The sequence below is a fragment of the Equus asinus genome, chromosome 5 (assembly GCF_041296235.1).
Source record: "Equus asinus isolate D_3611 breed Donkey chromosome 5, EquAss-T2T_v2, whole genome shotgun sequence".
Lineage (NCBI taxonomy): Eukaryota > Metazoa > Chordata > Mammalia > Perissodactyla > Equidae > Equus > Equus asinus.
The window spans coordinates 25,457,491-25,482,433 of NC_091794.1; the positions used below are offsets into that span (position 1 = coordinate 25,457,491).

General features: G+C 47.9%; 1 protein-coding gene across 4 annotated transcripts in view; it reads right to left on the minus strand.

Annotated features, from left to right (window-relative positions):
* Positions 1-20,875: 20,875 nt before the first annotated feature.
* SLC12A8 (solute carrier family 12 member 8) overlaps positions 20,876-24,943 on the minus strand; it is a 126,861-nt gene continuing 122,793 nt past the window's right edge. For all 4 annotated transcript variants that reach the window (XM_070509091.1, XM_070509089.1, XM_070509090.1 and 1 more), the window contains 2 exons: positions 23,928-23,988; positions 20,876-21,336 (listed from right to left, as the gene is read on the minus strand). In XM_070509091.1, the coding sequence (XP_070365192.1) occupies positions 21,174-21,336; positions 23,928-23,988 (224 nt within the window). In that variant the 3' untranslated portion in view covers positions 20,876-21,173. The remainder of the gene's footprint in view (positions 21,337-23,927; positions 23,989-24,943) is intronic.

Genomic DNA, 24,943 nt, shown 5'->3' on the forward strand with positions numbered 1-24,943 from the left:
CCCCTTCCTCATTTGAAGGGGCCCGTAGCGTCGCCACCACCACTGCTCCTCCAGGCCCCAGGGCTGGTGCTAGTTCGCTGTTGCCAAGGCTAGCGCCTCACCCTGGGGCCGAGGTAGGAGTCATCTTCTTCCCCCCCGCGCCTTCGCCTGGATTCCATCCCCTGCCTCTGGCTCACGCCAGAGTTCTGCAGAAATGTCACGGCCAGGACACCCAAACAGGCCGCAGGAAAAAGAAAACTGTGAATTCAGGCTGGGCTCCGCAAACTCATCTTCAGAAAAAAGGCCGCAGATGGCAAATTAAACAAAAGGACACACAAAGATCACTGAATTTTAAAGAAAAGCTTCATGGGAGCGATTCAAAGATTTAGTGTAAACAAATTTTCCTGGTAAATAAAGTTCCATTTGTGTCCATATCCCCTCCCTTCCCAGTAAATAAAGGATAAAATGTCTAACATTTAGGAGGGCAAGTCTCTTCATTTCCAGGTGAAGAAAGAGGGGCTCAAAATGGGAAAATAACTTGCTCAACATTCTGAAGCTGGACTCAAAGATTGTGATTTATCTCGGAGTGACCATGTAGCACCATTAATTCTGGTCCTATAATTCAGAATTGGCAATAATCCAGACAATGTCTCCACTGAAATGAACGCTGGAGCTCCTTGAGGCTCTCATCAGTTCTGTTGGGGACCCTGTCTGACCACCAGACGCTCAGGCAACTGAGGATGGACTTCTGTTTCAGGCCTGTCTCTCCACTCTGTTTCCCTCTTTTCTGTTGCTCTTCTCTGATGGATGCAGAGCTCCATCACCCACCTCCAGGGGAATGAGCAGATCATGGTGAGCAGGGCAGCTGCAGATGGACCCAGGCCCACTTTCTGGTGACTCAGTCCAAGTGAGTCACTAGGCAGAAAACCCAAAGGTTGCTCTGTATAAACAAGCTCACCTTAAACAATGAGGAGTAGCGATTTTGTTTTGTTTTTAAAGAACCACAAAACAAACCCAACTTTCCAGGGCTCTCACATGGAATTTCCAGGTCTTTCCAAGAAAGTGCCAGAGAATGATCTCCTCGTAAGTAACTTGGCTTGCTCTCACGGCCCCAGCTCAGCCTCTCGGGATCCTGCTCTCACATTAACAGGCAGGACTGCCCAGCTGTCCAGACACAGACAGACGAGTCCCAACAAGCCAAGACCCTGTGCTGAGAGGTTCTAGTCACTGCTGCTCCCTCCCTTCCTTAGAGAATGTTTCACATAGCACAGGTCGCCCTCCCAGGCAAACAGTAACATCTAAGTGTCTGATGGCCCTTACAGGCTGCTCTTGTGGACTCAGAGATCCCACTAGAGAATCTGCCTTCGCTACCAAGGCCCAAGGAGCAAACATGCACCTGCCACGTGGCCCTCCCCTTAAGGCACCACAGACTCCTCTCTCTCTAATCTCCTCTCTGCCTTCCAAGAGAAATGACCAAGGTCAGCCAGCGGGGGAGGGCTTAACCAGTGGAGGAGGAGGGGGAGACACAGGAGAACCTGGAAAGGCTGACCACAGGGCAGATGGACCCCAGCACTTTTTCATCTCCTCCTAGGACAGAACACGAGAAAACAGCAGAGAGCTGGAGGCAGAGAGAGCCTTGGAAAAAGTGGTCGGCTTGGTCTTAGAGCCCTTGCTTCCTCTCCTGACTTTACCACCATTTGTGTGATCTGGGCCTCAGTTTCCTCATCAGTAAAACAAAGATGGTCCTAGATGATTGCTAAGGAGTGCGCCAGCTCTGCTGCTTTAGGGTTCAGCAAAAGCCTCTGACACAGTAGCAACGAGGTATGAAACAGGTGTCTCAGGACATGTAAAGTGTTTCCTTCCCAGGAGTATAAAAATCTAGACAAGATTTTTGATCATCTCAGATGGCTTAGAAGGGGCCCTATCTGGTGCCGGGGGATAAATCAGATGATGTCTCAGATCCATTCTAGCCCTGGGAGGCTTTTGATCTAGAAGGAAACAGGTGGGAAGGCAGCTCAGACCAAATTCCTGGACTGAATGAGTTACGAGTCAGGCATTCCCAACCTCTCCAGAGGTGGGAGTGGGAACACTCCAAAGCGTTGACAGTGAAACAGCATTGAGCCCAGTGTCTCCACCACCAAATGCTGTATGTAGTCAGAGCTTTTGCAGGGGCTTTCCTGTCTCTACTTATATTTGTTAGGTTAGGTTTAGGCCAGGCTGCAGTAACAAGTAGGCCTCCAAATGCAGCAGCTTTACGTGATAGATGTTTTCTTCTTCTTGTTCACTCAACAGCCTTAGGCAGTGATGTTCAGGTGGGTGGGATGGCTCTTCTCCACCCAGTCTTTCAGGGACCCAAACCCTGGCAGCTCTACTGTTCTCTACTGTATGGCTTCCAAAGTTGCCCTTGGAATTGACCCCCCAATCAGCCAGAGGTGAAAAGAACATGGAGATGTGAGCATGAGAGGTTTAAATGGGCCAGGACTGAAAGTGACATGTTCCACTTCCTCTTACATCCCACTGGAGAGGACATGGTCACATGGCTCACCAAACTGCAAAGGAGTCTGGGAAATATAGTCTAGCCATATAGGCAATGAAGGGGAGAAGGGATTTGCGTCAACAGCTAGCAGTGTCAGCCCAACACTCAATATCAGTAGGCAGGGAAAGGAAAGTGTGGCGAGGGAGAGTCATCTCTCTGGCCTCAGTTGCCTCCTTTGTAAAACAAGGGTGTTGAATCAGATGATCTCTCAGGGCCCATCTGCGCTGACATTCAGTGGTTCCAAGAGGTGATGAAATGTCCTTCTGCACCAAAGTAAACAAGCCCGCAGGCTCCTGCTGCAGCGCGTCCTCCGCCCGAGTCCTCCTCCTCTGCCAATTGGTCTGGCTGGTGGACCCCATGGAGAGCGCCTTGGGTTCTCTCCAAGTTCTGTTCCTGAGCTGTTCTCACTCCTGGGCCAAGTCAACTGATCTCTGTTGACCTCAGTCTCCCCAGCTGTACAGTGGGGAGAAAAATCCTCACCCTTCGCTCCCTCCCGGGGTTGGTCTGAGGATATGATGAGATCACTGCCCGGAAGACACCAGCTCTTCTGACTGAAGTGCGGCACACGATGCTCTTATTGGAACCAGAACCTTTAATAACACTGCATTCTGAACAGGCCCTGCTTGTGCCCAGTTCCTGAGGACAGTGCCTCTGTAGGATCTGTGGCAGGGTGGGGTGGCATTGCCATGGCTGGAATACAGAGGTGACTACACAGCAGTAATATCACAGGACGAGGGTCCCTGAGGGCTGAGAGATCAGTCAATAGACACCTGGGCTGAGCCTCATCTGGGGGCGTTGAGCAGGACTCAGGCATCACTGTCTCCTCTGGATTGCTCTTCTGCTCTGTGCTCACCACCTCGTTACACCCTGGGTCTGTTTACTTATCCTCTCATCGGCTTGTCCCTCCCACCCCAAATCTATGAGCTGCTTTTGGGAAGTTCTGTGCCTTATTCATTTTTGTATCCCCAGAACCCAGTGTAGTACTTTCCTTTATTTAGTCATTCAACAAATATTTGCTAAGTGACTACTCTGTGCCTGGGACTGTGCTGGGTATTGGGTGAGTCTCAGACCTCCTAGAACCTAAAGGTTTAGAGGAGACAGATAGTCATCAAAAGAACATAAATGTAAACTTGTCACTGTGGAAAGAGCTGTGAAGGAGAGAACTCAGGAAGAGGTTTTGGGTTTTCCTGTAAACATGAGATTGAGCTACAATCTGAAAACTTTGTAAGCCATTAATATATAGGCTGTTAATCTGACAAAGGGGAGTGAGAGGGGGCAGGAAGCAAGCCAAGGAACACCAAGGATGGCTGGCAACCACCAGAAATTAGGAAGAGGCAGGGAAGGATTCTCTCTCAGAGAGAGAGAGAATGTGCAAAAGCCCTGAGGCAGGAGGGATTGGAATAAATGTAAAGGACTGAGAGAAAGCCAATGTGGCTGGAGCACAGAGAGCAAGGAAGAGCATGGAGGAAAGTGAGGCTGAAGACTTGGATGGCCACTAGATCAGGCAGACCCTAACAGCCCATTTTAAAGATTTTTGCTTCATCTTAAGCATTTAGAGAAGTCATTTTAAGGTGTAAGTTGGGGAGGAGACTGAGGTGGGAGTGAAGAAGAGAAAGGGGTGGGAGTGACATGATTTGCAATTGGAAATCATCATTCTGGCTGTGATAAGGGGAATCATTTAGAAAGAAACAAGAACTGATGCCTGACTCTTGGAGTCCAAGGAAGAAATTATAATTCTTGGACAAAGATGATAGATACGAGTTCAGAGAAGAATATGGATTTGAGATTGTAGGAGGTAAAATCGACAAGGTACGTTGATGGGTATGGATGATGAGGGAGAGGTCAAAGACTTCCTAAGTTCCTAGCTTTCATCACTGGATGGATGGCGGTACCATTCCCCGGGAGAGAGAACAGTGGATGAGAACTAGATGTTTGAGGTCAAGATCATTAATTTTGTTTGAGACTTGGGTCTGGAGTGACTTTGAGACGGTCGAGTGGCAATGTCAAGGGTGCATGTAGATCTGCAGCCTTGAGCTGAGAGGAGAGGTCCCAGATCTGCAAACAAGGGAATGAGATCACCTCGGGAAGAGAGTGCTGTGCTAAGTAGAGAGAGCCTCAGAAGGAGCCCTGAGGACACGACATGCAAAGGCTGAGGAGAGGAGACCGAGCCAGAAAGGAGACTGGGAAGGAGCCAGAACGATGTGGGAGGACATCCAGGGGAAAGTTATGTCACTGGAGCAAAGGGAAGGAGGTTGCAATTAACATTGTGTCATGCTGCGGAAAGGTCAAGTAAGGTGAAGACCGACTATACCCTTTGGTTTTAATGACATAGAAGTCACTGGTGACCAAAATAAGAAAGGTTTCAATGGAGTCATGGGAGCAGAAGTGACAATGGAGTGAGTTGGGAGGAGTGGGACGTGAAGAAACCAAGCTGGTCACAGTAACTTTTCAAGAGATCTTGGCTCTGAAGGGGAAGTGTGAGTTAGGAAAGTAACTACAGGAGAATGAAGAAGTAAGGGGGCTTTTCTTGTTTTTAGTGGGAGAATTTGAACATGGAAAGGGTCTCCTTGAGAAAATCAAAAGTCTGAGGAAGAGAAAAGATGGTCGACCGGATAAGGTTTCTGAGCAGCGGGAGGAGATGGAAGCCATAGTCCAGATGGAGGAACCGGCCTCCAGAGGAGGGAAAGAGGGAAGGGTGGCACAGCGAAGGGGCCTGGATTTCTGTCTGAGGACTTCAATTTTCTTTGTAAAATAGCAATGACAAGGCTGTTTGCTAAGAGTGGAGGGACTGAAGGGGTGGGGCCTGAGGGATTTGAAATTTTGAGAAACATGAATATATTCCTTTCCTGGGGCTGCAGTAACAAAGTACCACAAACTCAGTAGCTTAGAGCAAGAGAAGTTTGTCCCCTCACAGACCAGAGGCTGGAAATCCAAAATCAAGGTGTCAGTTCTCTCTGAAGGCTCTGAGAGAGAATCCTTCCCCTCCTCTTCCTAATTTCTGGTGGTTGCCGGCCATCCTTGGTGCTCCTTGGCTTGTAGACGCCTCCCCACAGTCTCTCCATCAGCACATGGCCTTCTTCCTTCTGCTGTGTCTGCGTCTTCACACGGACTTCTCACACGGACCCCAGTCCCTGGATTTAGGGCTCAGCCTAATTTAGTACGATCTCATTTTAGCTTGATTACATCTGCAAGGACCTTTTCAAATAAAGTTGCATGCCCAGATACCAGGGGTTAGGACCTGAACATGTCTTTTTTGCGAACACAATTCTACCCACTGCAATGAAGAAGTTAGCAAGGGTTGTAGAGAGTGAGAGCAATGTGCTGGAATGCCCAGCCCTGTCAAGGGCTTGTAGAGATTCGTGGAGAGGCTCCAGCAGCCCCAGCTGTTCCCAGCCTGCTCCTCTCTGCTGACCGGCACCCAGCATCCTTGGCCTGAGTTGGGGCCCCTCAGCCCCCTCCCACTTCGGGGTAGATTCCCTCCCCCAGCAACAAAGACTTCTGACCTCTCTTGACCCCTCCTCCCTTCCCGTCTCTGCATCCCACTCACTCCTTTCCTCTGCCCAGTAAGACGTCAGGTACCCCTGCAGACAGAAGCTGCCGCGCTGGCCTCGCCAGCACCAGGGCTATAACAGAAGAGAGAGAATTCAAGGCCTCCATGGGGCACTCGCTCCGCTTGCACTATTTCGTTCAGGGCTCCAGGAAGACGCATGCCTTGGGATTTTGACAAAACGAGGAATAAACCCATCTCCCTATTTTTGACTGTCCCCTTCCTGGAATGTCAGGAATGGTTTCATTTTGTCCAGGCTGACTGGGCTGCTCACTGGAGCCCAAGCCTCGGGAGCCGCTGCTGCTTCTCCGTTAGAGTCCTGGAGTCCTGGCTTTTGCAGGCCTCCAGGGACACTCGCCTGGAGGGCCAAGGTGGGAATGTAAACACGGCAATCCCTCTGCAAAGGGGCTGGGAGCTTCTCCAGGGAGGAAGCCTTGCTCATGGCTTGGCCAGGCTCCCAAGCATCATGTATAGCAACCCTGAGTTCCAACTTAGACCGCTTGGGGTGGGTCCTCGAATGACCTTCCGCTTCTTGTCTGCCCATCTGAGAGGACCATTCCATTCCAAACAACATTCCTCCGATAAAATCGGTTACACACTGTAAACGTCAATAAGCCAGGAACATTCTCCGACGCAACAGGATTCTGATAAAGCGGTCTTATTTTGTAATAGCTTCCAGCGTGAAAAATCCTCCCCAGAGCAGGCAGGGAAATTCCTGGAATGCCAGGACACTGCGCAAAGTGGCTGGGGCCCTAGGGAAGGAGCAGAAACCCCAGAGGTGAAGTTCCCACTGTGGGCAGAGAGGCTGGATTTGGGGGCATTGTTTCATTCCATCAACCAGTCAGCACATATTAGATGACACTTCCCGAGCGCCAGGGCCTGATCCAGAGTCATTGGAAGGCAATGTCTTCATGTGACTGCAGAACAACCCTGCCTTTCAAAAAGCAGTGATAACACGCTCCCCTCACTCCCGGTCCAGGTTAGCTATCTGGCATCACGTCCACACCTTCACCTCTGAGCCGACCCCCACCCCCCATCCTCTTTGCTGCTCCTCTCTGCCTCATTCTGTGATGCTGGGGATTTTCATCTTCCTCTACACCCCATTGGGCCTTCTAGTCTTTTGGCTTTTCTCTATGTCACTTTCTGTCCACAGGGTCTCCTCCGTGGGGTCATCTCTGGGTATCTCAGTCTCTCCTTGTCTTCATGACTTGTGTTGCATCACTGAGGGCCTTGCAGCCCACCCATTTCTCTACATCTCCATCAGCCTCTCTTCTCTTCTCTTTTTTTTTTTTTTAAAGATTTTTTTTTATTTTTTCCTTTTTCTCCCCAAAGCCCCCTGGTACATAGTTGTGTATTCTTCGTTGTGGGTTCTCCTAGTTGTGCATGTGGGACGCTGCCTCAGCGTGGTCTGATGAGCAGTGCCATGTCCGCGCCCAGGATTCGAACCAATGAAACACTGGGCCGCCTGCAGCGGAGCGCGCGCACTTAACCACTCGGCCACGGGGCCAGCCCCTCTTCTCTTCTCTTTTTGTGCCTTTCTTCCAACCAACTCATGCCCATTTTTTTCTCCTTCTCTCGTCCATGTTTTGTCTTTAACAAACTGTTACACAGAACTAATCACTTTTTCTTTGTATCTGTGAAAGAAACTTTTACATTCTTTGGGTTTAATTTTTAAAATTGATTGAAGAATGTGTACTTCTCTGTGTTGTCTGAATTTCTTACAAGAGCATGAGCAACTATTTAAAACTTTTTATTAAAATATGATGTAAATAGAAAAAAGTGCACCTGTAGTGTGCCATAAACGTGCCATGCAGGTGAATGTCACTAACAGAACATTTGTGTCATCAGCACCCAGATGGAAAGATGCCCATGTGCCCTTCCAGTCATTCTCCTCCACGGGTCACCACTGTCCTGACTTCCTACAGCACAGATTGGTATTTTTTGATAAAGTACAAATTACCTGGTCTGTATTTGTATACATACTGTAATACGCACTCTTTCATGTCCAGCTTCTACTGCTCAGCATTATGGCGGTGAGAGTCGCTCACATTGTTGTAGGTCGTTATGGACTCTTCATTCTCCTTGCTCAATAGTATCCATGGTGGGGCTATCCCACAATCTATTTTCCCTCCTATTGTTAATGGGCATTTGAATAGTTTCCATCTGGAGCTATCACAAATAGTGCTGCCATTAATGTTCCTGTGCGTCTTTTGACGGCATGTACTGCTTTTATAATAAGGTGAAAAAGAAATGAAAACTATTTCCCTTTGGAAAGATGGAGGTGGGCAAGTGGGATGTTTCATAAAAGGACTCTGGAGTAGGAAGCAGAACACAGAAGTCCTTGTTCTGGCTTCTCTATTCTCTGGTTCTACAACGTTGAGTCAATCAATTAAGCTCAGTGAGTCTGTTTTCTCATCTGCAAAAGATGGTCAGTAATAGCTGCCATTGGTAAATATCACTACCTCATGGGGTAACTGTGACAATCAAATAAGATGATGGCTGTGAGAAAAAAGTGTCATGTAAAAATAAGGTACTATTACTATTTCTTTTATTTAAAAAAATTAACTAACAGTTATATTATGAGGCTCTTGATTTATCTGTTTTCAAAATTTGAACGTGTGGCTTTCAGTAGACAAAAGGTGTCCCCAGTCCCTGGCCATCTGTGGGCAATAAAGGAGAAATGTCTCAAAGTATCCTGCCTCCAAAGGGCTCTGTCTCACATGGGCAAGTGGGAACATGTGGCCTCTGACATCTTTTGTCCCTTCCAAGTGACGTTGCCTTATAGCAATTGGGGGCTCCTGGTCTAGATGAGCAACAAAACAACCCTGTCTGAGCTGTAGGGACCTGAAGGCTAGGCCCAAAGGGAGGGATATGCCCGCAGAGGACACACAGACGGCCAGGACTGAACTCATCTTCAGACAGCCGCCCAACGTCCCGTCCACTACCCTGCACTCTCCCCCGTCATAAGGAGTCAGACAAGAGTGTGAGACAGGAAACAGGGCTAGAGGTTGCTGACCAGCAGAACAAATCTAAGGCTCTGTGCACTCTGCCAACACAGGGTTATTTGTGGTGCAGGGAAGCTGGCACTGTCCACACACTGGTGTGGAGGCAGGCTGGGCACCTGCCGCAAGCTCCCACCCCACCCCGTTCTTCCTCCCACCCAACCCAAACAAAGCCTGTGCTCTGAGGTTCACGCCCTGCAGGAGCTCCCGTGGCATGGGTGGCCCTGTGCTTGGTGCTCTGGGGATGCAAAGCTACTGGGTCCCTGCCCTCATCTGGGTCGAGGGAGAATTGTAGCCTGAAGGAGACAGAGAGCGGCCCAGGAAGGAGGCTGCATGTGCAAGAGGGCTTCTGAGCAGGAACTCATAAGGAGATAGAGGAATGAATGAGAGCCGTGAACACAAGGCACTAGGCTAGTGACTCTCAACCCTGGCTGGACATTAGAATTCCCAAGGGAGTTTTTACAAACTGCAGGTGGGTGGATCCCACCTCCCTAATCAGAATCTCTGGCCATGGGGCCTGGGCATCAGTGTTCTTTAAAAGCTCCCCAGGTGAGTCTCATGTGCAGCCAGGGTTTAAAACCACTGCCTTAAACTTCGTGCAGAAGGAAACAGACTCAGTGTAAGCTCAGCAGTGGAGGGACTTGATCACAGTGGCTGCCCAAAAGCATTTATTGAGCACCTACTCTTTACCAGCAGTCACTGTGCCAGGCTCTGCGTACATCTTAGAAAGGAGGGAGACTTATATAGTCCCTGCCCCTGACTAGCCAGCCGGCAGATTAGGAGAAAAGCCAGATCCATAAATAAGTGTAATGTAAAGTAAGTTATTTTACATAACCATGAACCAGGTGCTCTAAGAACATTGAGGATTTGCTGGAGAAAGCTTTCTTAGAGAGGGGACATTAGAATTCTTTCCTGAAGGGTGTTGAGGAGTTTACAAGTAAAGAAAACAGAGAAAATTCTAAGTAGAAGAAAGAGTATTATACAGGTGCGGAGTCCTGTAGAGACCCACTGTGTTCAGCACAGCATGGGGAGTGTGGTGAGAAAAGGCTGGAAGGAACAGTGAAGGCAAACGCAGGGCCTGATCCTATCTGAGCTCTCAGCATTTGAAAAATGGGCTGGAGAGAGCAGATTCGAAAAGAGAGAAGCAGGTAGGGAGACCAGTTACACTGCAGTGATCCAGACATGAGGTGATGGAAGCCTGGACCGAGGAACTGATGGTGGGAATGAGGAAGAGAGCAACCCAAGAGATACTTCCAAAAAAGGCAACAGAATTTGGTAACAGAACAGATGTAACGAGAGACAAAGAGAGAGGAGAGGCAGAAATGGCCCCACAGTAACTAATTTGAGACAGCAGGATAACATGGGCTTAGCAAAGATGGGATGCGGGGTAGATCACTTGACTCGCATGTAACACCAAGACATCCACATGGAGATGTACACAAAAGGCTAGCTGAAGGGCAGAAGTTGGATTGTAGAGGTGAGGAGGGAAAACATAAGTGGAATATCCAGGTATAAACCATCCATACCAGGCATTTGGCAGGCGAAGAAAGGAAAATGGAATGGCAGCTGGCAGATCAGGCACAGGTGTGTGTTTGCCAGGACTGACCCATGTCTGGGTGGAGACAAGAGGAAGAAGGAAGAAAAAACAGGTGGCAGAGGAGCGAGTCCATGCAAAAGCACAGCATCCGACGAAGACGGAGCGGTTACCTTCGGGAAGGACAGGCGTTTTTAATGGAGACACAGATGTCTGAGAAAACTCATTCCAAGGGCGTGGATCCAGATCAAAACTCTCTACGGCGGGGGCCAGGATACTTTTTCCCTAAAGGGCTAGCTAATCAATATTTTAGGCTTTGTGGTCCATATGGTCTCTGTCACCACTACTCAATGCTGTCACTGTCGTGTGAAAGCAGCAACAGACAATATGTGAGTGAATGGGTGTAGCTGTGTTCCAATAAAACTTTACTTTCAAAAACAAGCAGTGGTTAAAATGGTTATTTTTATGTCATGTGAATTTCACCTCAATTTTAAAAAAAGACAGGCCCTGGGCTTCATTTGGCCCACGGGGCTACAGTTTGCCAACGCCTGCACTAGAGGTGAAGGAGGAGAAGGTGTGGACTTACAGAGAGAACAGAAGGTCTCGGCTGGCCTCCATGAGGACTGTGAACAGTGATGAATGAATGATCTCCGTTTAAACCCAGCTCTGCTACTTACTAACTACGCCTTGAGTAAGTTACTTAACCCTCCTGAGCCTCAGTTCCCTCATCTCTAACGGGGGACACAACAAGACCTACCTCACTGAGTTGTTCTGAGGATCGAATAAGACAATGAATACGGGTGTCGAGCGTAATGCCTGGTTCAGTAAAGGTTTTTTAATTTTTTAAGGATTGACCACGAATTGCGGGCCCCCGGCTGCAGATGGGTGCGGTGACCGTGGCGCCCAGGTGGGCTGTGGAGCCCTAGCATCCTGAGAGGCAGGAGTGGAAGGAAGGGAGGAGTTGGGGTTGGGATGAGAGATAAGGGGACAGGCTGTACCAGTGAGTGGCAGAGAGAACAAAATGTGTATACCCTGGTGTATAGATAGATAGACTCACAGCTGCAAACACACTCACAACTGTGCACACACATGCACACCAAGGTGGTGCAGCCCAACTCCGCCGCTCGGTGGAACGAGGATCGGAAGTGCTTTGTCTCTGGCTGGTCAGTGTGGCCCATGGAGAAGTGCCTCCCTGCAGGGTGGTTTATCTGACCCCAGCACGGAGCAGCCCGCTTCGCCAGCGTGTAGCACACGGAGCTCTGGTCTGGGATGGCAGCTGCCCAGCAGAGAGCATGGAGCTGCTGGATCGGCTAGTCTCAGACCCAGGTCAGCCCAAAGCCCTTCCACCTGTGCTTCTCAAACTTTAGGGAATCACCTTGGGGAGGCAGTACTTAAAAATGGATGTTCCTAGGCTTCACCAAGAAAATCTGAGATACTAGGTCTGGAAGAGCCCAGGAATCTGCATTTGAGCAACCATCCCAGGTGATTTTTTTATGCTGGCGAACTGAGGGCTATGCTTTCAGGAATAAGGCTTTCCCCGGTCGCCTCTGAAGGCAGCTGCATGATGGAAGAATGGAATCCCCAAAGCCTCTCCGGGAACTGCAGCCGTGGAGCAGGGGCCGCCCCTATCTCGTGCTTCCTCTACTGCTCACGAGGAAAGATATGCTCCGGTTGGGTGTCTTAGGGTGAAACGAGTAATTCTAAAACAGGTGTGAAGATGTTCCAGGGCACTGGGTTTATCCAGGAAGGTAAAACATCAGTCGGGAAAAGAGCTGGTCCAGTGCCTTCAGTCTGGAAGGAAATCTTACGGATAATCCCTCTTCTCAGAACACTTTGGTTGAACCATTGAAGTGCAGCCTATTCCATGCCCAGTTTCCTCTCTTCTTGGCCTTCCAAGAAGTCTGTGTCCAATTCCTGCTGCTTCTCCTACAACACTCTGCTCCCAGCACCTACAAACCGAGCTTCAGGCTGCTGGGGAAGCAATAGTTGTCATCTGGTTTTACAGTTTCTGAATTTAAAAAGTGGCTTTGCACACATGGACCTTCAATAAATATTTACTAAGCGAGTGACTGAATGTGTGATGGGTTGCATACTTGACAGAGCACATAAAAAATACTTAAAACCATAAATTGGAATGATTTATAACTGAAGATACACCTCTCCTACTGAGGCTCTTTCAATCCAGTTGGGCAAAAAATCCCAAAGCAGATCAAGAATAAAACACAGCATGTGAACCAAAACTACAGAGTCACTCACTACACACACACACACACACATGCACTCACGCATGCACATGCACAATTTATCGACATAAATGCTGTTCCTCCATATCGGCACCTTGAGAAGTCTTACAGAATTATTCCCATGACACTGTCGGTTCTCCAAATGTGTTGTGTTGGCATCTCATCTTTGGAAATTGCCTCATGAGTCAGTCTGCTTTATGGTCACACCTCAGTTTTGACCCAAAGAAGATAATTTGGCTTCTTTGGTCCCCTTATTCCCAGGTTTGGTTCCAAATGGTTTCTGATGCTTCCAGAAATCAAATGAACCCTCAAAGGATAAAACATGCCATTCACGAGAATATTCAAAGGCTCTGAAGAGAATATTGAAAATGGAATTCCAGGCATGATTTAAGGAATGGCAGAAATCATTGGATCAACCATATAACTTCCCACAGAAGACAGAGCTCGGAAGGGGCCAACCTACTCAGGGCACATCAGGAGACTGACTCATTTGCCATCAGCAAAGAACTCAATCCAGCCGTTCTTATCCTGAGCACAGGGGCAGAGACTGTCCAGGTGCCCACCACACCTGGTTCCTCGTCTTCCTGAGCACACAGCTGGCCTGCGTTTCTCAGCCAGTCTTTCAATGAGACAGACTATTTGCCTAGTTCTGGCTAGCGGAGGAAGTGATATGAGCTCTTTTAGTCCTGGCCCCTAAAATCTCAGTGGCATCCTCCCTTTCTTCCCTCTCCTGCCAGCTGGTTGCTGAGAATTCAGGGGAAGACTCTGAGGGCCTAGAAGATATTCAAGCTACTAAACAGAAGGAGCCAGGTCTCTGAATGACAGTGCAGAGCAGAGCTCCCCACCCGCTTCTGACTTGTGTCAAACTGGAACATGAGCCAGAAATGAACTTATAAAGTGTCAAGTCACTGAGACTGGGAGCTGTTTGTTGTAGCAACAAGCCCACCCTGACTAATACAAACGCATAGAGTTACACAGAGTCACCCATCTGACAAGCAGCTCAATTAAAAATTGACACTGCCATTTGGAGCATCTGCCCTTGTGACTTTCACTTTGGGGTTCATATTTGCAAGCAGTTTTGTTTTCTCTGTCTTCAGCCTCTTAACACATATGGCGTATGTCACGTTGGGCAGATCAGCATCCATTGAGCCCCCTTGCTGGCTGCTGGGGGATGACTGCTAATCCTTTGAAATGCCATTTGCCCTCGGGGCTTCCCAAAGTGAATCTGACGCAGACCACATGGCCCCCATTTTACGCCAGTCTTCACATTTGGTGAGTCCAGCTTCTTTTCACATAATGCCTTTTCTAACAGACACAAACAGTCAGGAGAGTGCACGTGCATGTGCGCACACACACAGGTGTGTTTTTAAGAAACAATAAAATAGGGAAAAGATTCAGGCTCTCCATCATTGTAGTGACTCCCATTTAAAGAACTGCTCCTGCCTCTTTTAGAAGGAGGCTGTGGCCACCCTCACCTCAGTGAATGGTGGCGAGTGGTCAATGGCTATCCATCCTCCACTCATCCCTAGCCCATCAGACCAGGGAACAGGGGAAGGGCGCCAGCCTCAATGCCGCGAGATGGGCTGCACGCCCAGGAGCACTAGGGACCCCCTGATGCTGGTGGGTCTTTCCTGCCATCTGCTTTGCTTTTTATTTGAATGTGACCTTCCCCCCAAGAAGAGAACCTTGTCAAGAATCAGGAGCTTATGCCTCCTCTACTTGCTGCCTCAAACTGACCAACTGGCATCCATTTCTGCTTATGAGTCTCCCCAGAGGAGCCCAGGTCCATCTCCCAGATGCGGGGATGCTGAGCAGGGTGTGGTGAGTACAGACTTCTGCATCCCCCTGCCTGTGGGGAAGTGCAAACAGTGTGGAATGACCCGCAGCCTGTGCTACAGATCACGACAGCTGGTCCTCTCCTCTCGGGCATCTATGTAGACGTCGAGGGGATAAGACATAGCAAGAAGTGGCTTATTTGCTGTAGAGTAAGCCTCGGTTCAAAAAAGCTGGAGAAAGGGGTAGGTTTTCAATGTTTAAGAAAAATTCCCCAGGCTCAGGAAAGAGAAGGGAGAAGCCTGAAGGAAGTAGAATAGGGAGGTGGCCAAACGAATCTGAAAAGCCAGGGCAGGGGGGTGGGGGGAGGGGGGGGGACGATGTGGGTTCTCCTCGCTCTGATTGGGTGTGCGCAGATTTCCTGCTGGGGGCCGATGAAGGTGTCCCACCTTGCCTGTGGCTGTCCAGATACACAGCAGCCTGCTGAAGCCATAGGACTCCACTCTGCTCTGAAATTTCAGGCTGGCAGGTGCCAGGAGTCACTGCAGTTCCCATGGATTTTTTTCTTTCTTTCTGGGTTGCCCACACTAAGTGACACAGAATCAGCAGGGGTGGTGGGAGGACACTTTTATGACACCTCTCCTACCTTTATTTCCTCCCCAAAAATGTGAGTCTCATTTAATTGAGTACTCACAACTACACTTGGAGGCAGGTAGGAATTATTATTCTCATTTTACAGAGAAGGAAATCAAGGCCCAGAGAGGTTAAGAAGCCTGCCCAAGGTCACCAAGCTAGTAAGTGGGGAGTTAGGATTCAGAGATTTTCTTCTCCCTACCGCATGAATTTGCAACCATGCCAAACTCCCTCTCAAGTGAGCCCCCTGAAAAGTCAAAGGTAGGAAGAAGGGAAGACCTACATCCACTTGCTTTGGTCCTTCTGTCTCATTTGTCTTCCTTTACCTCATTCTCTTAGTTCACAAGCCTTTCCATATCCTCTGATCCACCTGGTTCAAAACCCGTTTCCTCCAAGAAGTCTCCTGGATTTCTTCCTCACTTGATGTCTCCTCAGCACATGTGCATTCAGTTTGCTGGGTGTTGTTTGGCTGTATGCCCTACGCTTTGCAGATCTGCTCCAGCCATTTCCCTGTGCACCTCCACTGTTCCCCCAGCATCCCCGCCCCCCAAAGATGGCCAGGTCCTAATCCCCAGAACCTATGAATAGTTACTTATCCTGCAAAAGCAACTTTGCAGATGTGATTAAATTAAGGGTCTTGAGATGGGGAGATTACGCTGGATTATCTGGGTGGACCCAATCTAATCACATGGGTTTTTAAAAGCAGGAGAGGGAGGGAGGAGAGTTAGAGAAGATGTGATGATAGAAGCAGAGGTGGGAGTAAATGTGATTGTTGATTGCTGGCTTGGAAGATGGAAGGGGCCACCACCAAGGAATGCAGGTGGCCTCTAGAAGCTGGAAAAAGCAAGGAAACAGATTCCCCCCGAGAGCCTCCAGGAGTACAGCCCTGCTGATGCCTTGGTTTGAGCTTAGTGATACCCATTTCGGACTTCTGACCTCTTGACCTGTAAGACAATGCATTTGTGTTGCTTTAAGCCACTAGATTTGTGGTGCTTTGTTACAGCAGCAACAGGAAAGTAATACAGCAGGACTGTGTGTTCTGTTCTTGTCTCCACACAATTCTCCCACCCAACAACCCACACCCACAAGCTGCCGGTACAGCTGCTACTCAGTACATGGCAGGGGCTGTGTGAACGTCAGATGACTGGTCCCTGGCCCTGCAGCCCTCATGGTTCCTCAGCCTGGCCGCCCACGGGCTCCGACCCCAGGAGTGGAAGCCGGCACTGGTCCTCTCTCCCCTCTCCAGCTTAGGAGAACAGAAACAGCAACACAAGCATCAGAAAAAGTGTAGATCTGAAGCTGGATTGTTGCTGAGCCTGGATCATGCTCGCTAATTCTTACAAGGGTCTTCTGATAAAGCCTTACAGACTGTTGAGGATGGATTTTTATTACCATTCTTCAGCCTTCCCTCCTCATTGTTGTAGCACACACAGTGGGGTACAAGGCCCAGGTGGTGAGGACCTGGCCCTGCCTGCCTTTCCAGTGCTTCTCTTGCCTTGTGCTGCCTCACCCCTACGCCCCTGAAACCCTGAATTACCCATCAGCCCCCACATGCTGTTGATGATGCTCTCCCCTCTATCGGGAATGACCTGCCCCTCCTCTCTGCCCTCTAAGTGCTTGGATGCAGGTCAGATATCTCCTCCTCCAAGGAGCCTTCCCTGACTGTTGTCAGAGTGGCTTAGGGCTCCTCTGCCCTTCCACAGACCCCGCATTTGCCTCTGTCACTGCTTTTACTGCTACTGGGGTCCCTTCAGCTCTCCTTACTGTCCTCCTCTGCCCATGGAGAGGATGGAGCTACCACCCAAGAGAGAACACTTCTGCCCCCACCCCACCTGGTCATCCCACATGTGCTCCTCCCCATGGGAGGGGGAGGCCAATCTGACTGGTCAGAGGTGGGACGAGGTTTCATTGGTGGGCAGGGCCTGGAGTTGGAAGGTAATGTGTGGTCACCTTATGATCTCTGCCCACGCATTAGTGGGTGATGAGACCAACTGGTCATTCCCCCTCTTGATTCCAGCTCCTCTTCCAAGGGTCTTTGGAAGTGGATTCTTAGACTCAAGAGGAAGAAGGTTAGACACTACAGGCCTTGCTTCAACCTTCTGACCTCAGCTGCATTCTCCACTGCAGCTCCTGCACCCTTGTCCAGGTAGTAATACATAAACTGGCACACTGTTTCCCATCCTTCAATATACTCCCTTAGTCAGAAACCTGGAGGGGAGACTGATGGAATCCTGAACCTCAAACTTCCACAATGATTTATAATTGTTTGTGCAGGATGCACCTCTTGTGTAGGTTGGAGGACTTGTTAGCATGACTCTCAGAAACATCTGAGAAAATGACCCCTGTTCTGGGTACCAGCCCCAAGTTCAAGAATGCTCTAGAATTGGGCTGTACTGACTCTAAAAGTTTGAAGATGGTGGCTGAGTTCATTTCTGCCTGAATGGCCTGTGATCATATTTTTACATTATAAAGCTTTGAGATTGGTGAGGTGTACCTGGCTCAGGTGAGATGGTCTCAGGCACGGGTAAAGTTGTTCCAGCCATGAATGGGTGGGTGAATGGATGGGTCAGTGGGTGAGTGGGTAGGTAGACAGATGGATGGGTGAATGGATGGATCATTGGATGGATAAATTGATAGCATGGCCCGAAGGGGGACATTCATGGTCCCAGAAGGTCTGATACGACTCTAAATCATTCAGACATTCTCACCTACCACTGTGCACTCCTTGGTAAAACCTTTAGGCCAGGAATCTGCCCCTCAGTCCATTTTAGCAAAGGTTGCTAGCCTCACTGCCATATATCCTGACTGTGCTGACATTTTTGAGCATCCTTTAGATAAGTAAACTCTATCTAAATGATCTAGTGATATCTGTGTCTCATCTTTCTGACAACCTGTACTTACTACTGGCCTTTGTCAATATATGGGTTGTATATGACACCTCTATGACACCACTTCAGAGCCTCTCTGCCCCACCCATCTCTGGGGCCAAGGCCACTTGTTCCATCTCAGCCACCACTGCAGCAACCAATTCTGCTGGGCTCCAGCCAATTTCATGCAGACAAACCCAATGGCGCCTTGTGCCCACAGAGTAGCCGCTCGCTGCAGAGCTCACTAGGTACTCACGCAAGTGCCAATCACAAGTGCAGGGAGGGTAACGCCCCTCATGGCTGACCTTTGACTCTGGGAAACAGGAACCAGTGGATGAATTGTCATCCCTTCCTCCTGCTCCAAGGGGGTCTTGAGACACAAGTTTTCCTATCGTCTCTCAGTAGGGTCCCTCGAGATTAAGCTACAGAGTACATGACACTGAGGGGTCACTAACTCAATGACATGCCTCCTTCCCTGCTCCACTCCTCTTTTCTCTCATTCCTGCCTCCTGGATGCACCCCCGGGAAAGCAGCTGCACATAAACTTCTGCTTTCTGGGGGTCCCCGACTAAGACCTAATTGCTGCTTTACTGATTACTATTTTTATTACACAAAATAGTTTTGGTTAAATATAAGATTTTTGGACCTAATTAAAGGCTCAGCACATTTAGCACCTGCCTCCCACACTAGACTGGGAGCTCTTCGTTTGGGGATCCCCAGGACCAAGTAGAATGGTGGAATTCTTTATCATACCCCATCCTTCTCATACTCATTTCCATAAAATTAATCATGCTGGGGAAGTTCTCACCCTGGATACTGGAATCTTCTGCTAGGTATGGTTTTCAAACTCAGCACCACGTTTTTCAGAGGAGTTGCTTTTTTAGCTTGTAATCCAGAATTCACAAAAGCAGAATTAGCAATGGCTTCTGTGGTAGACCAAAAAATGGTGCCCCACAAGGTATCTACATCCCGATCTTTGGGACCTGTGAATGTTACCTCATTTGGCACAGCCTTTGCAGGTGTGATTAGTCAAGGCTCTTGAGATAAGGAGACGATCCTGGATTATCTGGGGGACCCTAAATGCAATCACGTGTATCCTTATAAGACGGGGGCAGAGACCGACTTCACACACAGAGAAGAAGGCCATGTGACCAGGGGCCTTGAGGATGGGAGTGATGTGGCCACAAGTAAAAGAATGCCAGCAGCCACCGCAAGCTGAAAGAGGCAAGGATGGGATTCTCCCCCAGGGAGAGAGCTCCCCTGGAGGGGAGCATGGCCCTGCTAACACCTTGATTTCAGCTCAGTGATACTGATTTTGGACCTCTGGCCTCCAGAACTGTGGGAGAATAAATTTCTGTTGTTTCTAAACTACTTGGTTTGTGTTATTTGTTACATCAGCCACAGGAAACTAGTGCAGCTTCTTCTTAACAAGTGTCCTCAGGGATGACCGACTCAAGCCTTCAGGAACACAGTCCGTCTTTAACGACGTTTCTCTTTCCCACAGGACTATTGTTCACTCAGTTTGCTTTCTTTAAGTCATTTCTAATGATGTTCCGAAGTCTGGTATTTGACCAAAACAGTACATAAACAGTACTAATAAACTAGACCTCATTGTGAAGAGTAATCATAAACTAGATCTCATTTTCTAGGAGAGACGCTAAGAGCCAACTGGCCCCTCATGACCGTCCCACCCCCCGATTCGCTTTAAGCCCGTTCCATCCAACAGGTCAGTGTTTCTCAAAATGGGGTCCAAGGATCTCCCACGCCGAATCTCCTGAGGCACTCGTCTCATTAAAAATGGGAAGTCCAGGACTCTCCCCCAAACCCACCGAATAAAAAGTCTGCGCGTGAGCTGTAGAAATCTGCACTTTTAACAAGCCTCCCAGGTGGTTCTCAGCAGCCTGACTTCTGAGAATCCACACAACAGAAGACGGAGGTCAGAACTGACCCAATAGGATTTCCCCCATGGCTCAGTGGTAAAACCACTGACTCTGGGCCACGTGCTGACCTTATCCGGGGGAAGCCACTGCCATGGCCCCCAGGACTGGCCACTTGTGATGAATGTCACACTGAGCTCATAGAGGAACCAAAATCGTCCTGTCCCCTCAGGCGTTCATACCGCAAAACAGCTGCAAAGGTGCTCAGAGAGCTGGGGACCACAAATGCTTTGAGAACATGAGTCACCGCTAGGTAATTCATGGTTATTTAAGTTTCTCATTAGAAAGACTTGCACTAAACAATAATAGCTTACAAATGCATGTACCCTTTGATCTTGCGATTCCATTTAGGGGAATTTATCCTACAGATATAACTTTATGCTTGGACATATGTACAAGATTATTCACTGCAGAACTGATTGTAATAGCAAAAGACTGGAAACCATCCAAATGCCATCATTGTGGAACTGATGAAATAAATTATAGCACACTCATACAATGAGAAATAATGAGGAAACTGTGTATGTATTGATATGGAAATGCCTCCAAGCTAAGAGGAAAAGCAAAGTGCAGAACACATGTACAATATACTACCTTTTGTGTATAAAAAGGGAGTAATAATAATCCACATTCCTATTTACTTGCATTCCACAAAGAGATGCTGGAAGTATATATAAGGACAGTGGTTACCTCTGGGGCAGGAGATGGGAACTGAAGAGATGGGGAATAAGAATGGGAGGGAGATTTTTCACTATATATATGATTATACTTTGGGATTTGGAACCATGGGAGCATATTATTTATTCAAAAAATAAACAATAAAATAACATTTAAAATAACTATTTATTGCGGCCCTCAGAACAAGCAATCTGGTCCGGTTCTCCACACCTGCAAGTGTTGGTGTCCACGTGGAGCTCTTCAGCCGTTACCCTGGTTACACGTGTTGCTGCAGACACAAATGCAGATTTCCATGGTCCAAAATGGCAGTGGGAGGACAGATCTTTGAGCTTCTTACGGGGGATAACCAGCTCCACAAAAGTTCTGGGATTTGGGTCCACTGTACACTCGACAGCTCCAAGAGAAGAGGGTCCTAGGGCTGCCTAGTACTGAGGGCTCAGTACTCTAATACTCAGGCATCAGCTGCTCCCGACTCACAAGGGAGGAGTGGTGGTAGCGATCCCGGGTGGCAAAGTCTGCATTCTCCTGGGTGAGCTGAGTCATCTCCATGTCAACCCTAGCTAGGGACGGCGACAAAATTATCTGCTCTTGGGGGCATCGCAAGCTCCTGTGGTGAGAGAAACACAAAGGATGATCAGAAGGAAAGACCAAGTGCTACCAAGTTCGAAACCGGCGAACCTGGGCCGCCGAAGTGGAACGTGTGAACTTAACCACTGCGTCACCAGGCCGGCCCCTCAGGTGCCAATCTTTAAAAAAAAAAAAAGAAAGAAACATTAGAAATCTAATGTTATAAATCTGTGGAACTGAAGCAGAAAGTTTCAACTGACTCTGGAAAAACGTCCTGTTACAGAAATTCAGGGTCACATGACTAAGGCCTTGCAGCTGCTTGATGAGAACATAGCTAAATTAGATAGGTTGAGGTTTTCTGGGAAACAAATTAACTTCTGTAAAGATTGAATCTTCAAGAAGTAAGATTAGGAAGTGACAAAAATGCCATACCAGTCAACACATAAGTGTTTTTTCGAATGCACTTTTTTCATTAATGCTTTAAGGTGAAACCACTGCATTCTTCCGAGTTCATGGAAATAATATACTTCACTGTCTAGTCTAAAATGGCCTAAGAATTATCACCTGGGCGGTTGCTGGGACTTCGGGAAAGAAGGCCTTCTGAGGGTCAGGCTTAATTTCACATAATTGGGGAACCGTAAGTGGAACAGAGGAAGTAACATAGCCAAATTTCATTGCCCCAACACAAAATATTATTTGTCTTCGGTTTTGAAGAGCATCTGGGGCTAGGGGTGGAAAAAAACTCAAAACTACGAAATAGAAAATGCAGCTACCAATTTCTACTCTAACATGAGTCATCATCTCTTGGTCCTTTAACCCTCCTGAATAACCACCACAAAACACCAGTCAACGGCCATGGTGAGTCAGCAAGGTGAGGCCAGCAAGTCTGGGGTTGAGAGTTAGCTGAGGCATCCACCACCCACTTCACGAGCCCACACAGCTATGAATAGTGTGGACTGGGTTCTATTTCAACCAAAGTACTATCCTTTTCTAAGAATAATTCTCTTCCTAATACATTCTTCTTTCTACATAGCACCACAGTGACCTCCGAGGTGAAATTCCAGGAATTCAAAGTGCACCATAAGGAGCAGCGATCTCCCATGGCCATTTGTAGGCTTTGAAACCAGAAATGCCTAAAAATATTCCTGTACATCAGGCAAGGCCAAAAATTCTCAACCACATACCATTTGCAGCTCCAGAATCTGTAGGCAAATTCTACACAGAATCTATTCCACTTAAACTCAACTCTTCCTCAAGATTATGTGGTAGGAGCAAAGAGACCAGTGCAGGCGTGTTGTGACCTGAGTCACCCAACCTGGTGGCTCAGACTGGAAGAGAGGCAGAAAGGTGACCCCATCCCTCCTACAGCTCCAAACAGGCCTTTCAGCCCAGCTTCCAAGCAGATGGCAGGGAGTGCTCCCCCCCCCACCCTCCCCTCAGCCCTCTCCCGGTTGGTTTTCATAGCACCCGCTCCTTTGTCTTCATCATCCCAGGCTCTAGCACCAAGGTTTCATTTCTTGTGCCAACTTGAACAGACTGGTGCTTATAAAGAGCTGTCTTAAAAAAGATTCTTGGGAGGGAGGAATGGGGAGTTATTGTTTAATGGGGATAGAGTTTCTGTTTTGCAAGATGAAGAGTTCTGGAGGTGCATGGCGGTGACAGTTGCACAACGATATGAATGTACCTAATACCACTGAACTGCACACTTACAAATGGTTAAGATGGTAAATTTCATATTATGAGTATTTTACCATAAGAAAAAAATGGAAAAAAAATATATTGAACTTCCATCTGGGATCAGGGGAAAGGGTCTCCTAATCCATGAGCAATGTGTGGGCATGGGAGGTGGAAAGATTGGCAAGTGCAACCCAGACATCTAGAGTTTCAAAAACAAACCAACAAGATGAAACAAAATAAACACTTGGTTGGGTTCTGCCTGGTGTTTCCCAGCCTGCAGCTTTGGCTCCTCACTGATGTTGAAAGGGGAGGGAAGTAACTCCTTGGAGTCCTGAGGCCTTCAAAGGGGAGGAAGGACTGGCACTGGAAGGGTGGCGGAGGAGGAAAGAGATTAGGGCACTCATGAACTCTTATGTTCCCTCTGAGGCCTTCTCCTGTGTCTCAGGAAAGTGTGTTCTTCCCTCTCCTTGTGTATTTGAACATGGAGGTCCCACAGAAATCCTCCAGGATCTCTCCTCTCTTTCTGGTCTTGGCCTCTGCAGTTTCGCCAATACAGTCATGTCAACTACCTCTGACTTGAGATGGAAGAATAGGAGTCCTTTTGGCCTTAGTCTTGTGTACGATTATGCAGTGATGCTTGTGTGTCTTAGACGGTGAACTCACTGAGAGTAGTTCCCTTATCACCAGCAATCAGATTCTAAATAAAGCTTCTCCTCATGATTCCTGAGGATAAGAAGCGAAGAGGACATGGGCCAGAGGAAGCTTCTGAATTGCTGAGGCTGGGGGCTGGGTGGTACAGGGCAGTGAGCAGGAGTGTCTGAGTCTCCTCGAGGTTCTCAGTTGTCAGCTTCCCACACAATTCACCAAGCCCAGCTAGGAATGGGACACCCCTTAGCACTCCCAGGGCTGCGGGGCACTCATCCGCCCCGGTCCCGGCCCCAGATTGGCACAGACCTGCAGGAAGGGATCAGAAGAGACCTCATCCATCTGAAAAAGCTGAAGCCGGAGGCTGATCCTGCAGGGAAGACATATACATAAATATTGATGAAGGCTCTACGTACGCATTTAGAGTCCCAGTTTTAATAGGGTGGATATACACCTCCTGACACACACACAGAATTAGCCCAATGGGTTTCTTTCCTTTTTCAGTCTAACCAAACAACATCCATTATAACACTCTCTGACAGTGGCCTGCTAAGGACTTCATACTTGTATGTAGTTTCCAAAAATTTATTTCTAAACTCCAAAATTGCAGAAACTGAATATAGTGCTATAGAGAAAAAAGCAGAAGACTTGCTAACCTCAGTTTGGGGAATTAAAAAAAATTTTAATCATAATTTTTTCTTAGATTCATACTAATATGTGTTAAATACATGCTATAAAGTCCCCTACGCGACCATACTCGCTTCGAGGACAGGAAACGCGTCTTTTCCATCCTCGTGACGCTCACAGCACAACACGCACAGGACCCGGCACTTGTTAAGTGCATCCCAGCGCTCAACATGCAGAAGGGCTAGAGCTGAAGTGTGAAGTGAGACTATGCTGATCCTGGCCAAACAGACACCACAATCAGAAGAGCGTTTATCAACTTTTTTTAAAAAAAACCCATCTCTTTTGGTGTGGCTTTTAAAAAACACACAATAAATTATATATAACTTCAGGAAACCGAATTAAATGTAACTTTATAAAATGCATTTCCAAATTATGCATACTCATTCTACCAAATATATGTATATATGTAAATGGTGGGTTGAAAATTGGTTAATTAGATAATGTTCAATGTATGATCAGGAAGTTAGCATTGTTTTCAGAGGTTTGTATTAAAATCTTGGCTAACGTCAACATATGTAACTGATAACATGTATTTACTCAGTCTCACTTAGGATTCTTATGGTTAAAGGAAGGATAAATTTTAGATTCGCATTAAAACTTGCAGTCACAAAGAGGAGATTCCTAATGTATTTTGAGAT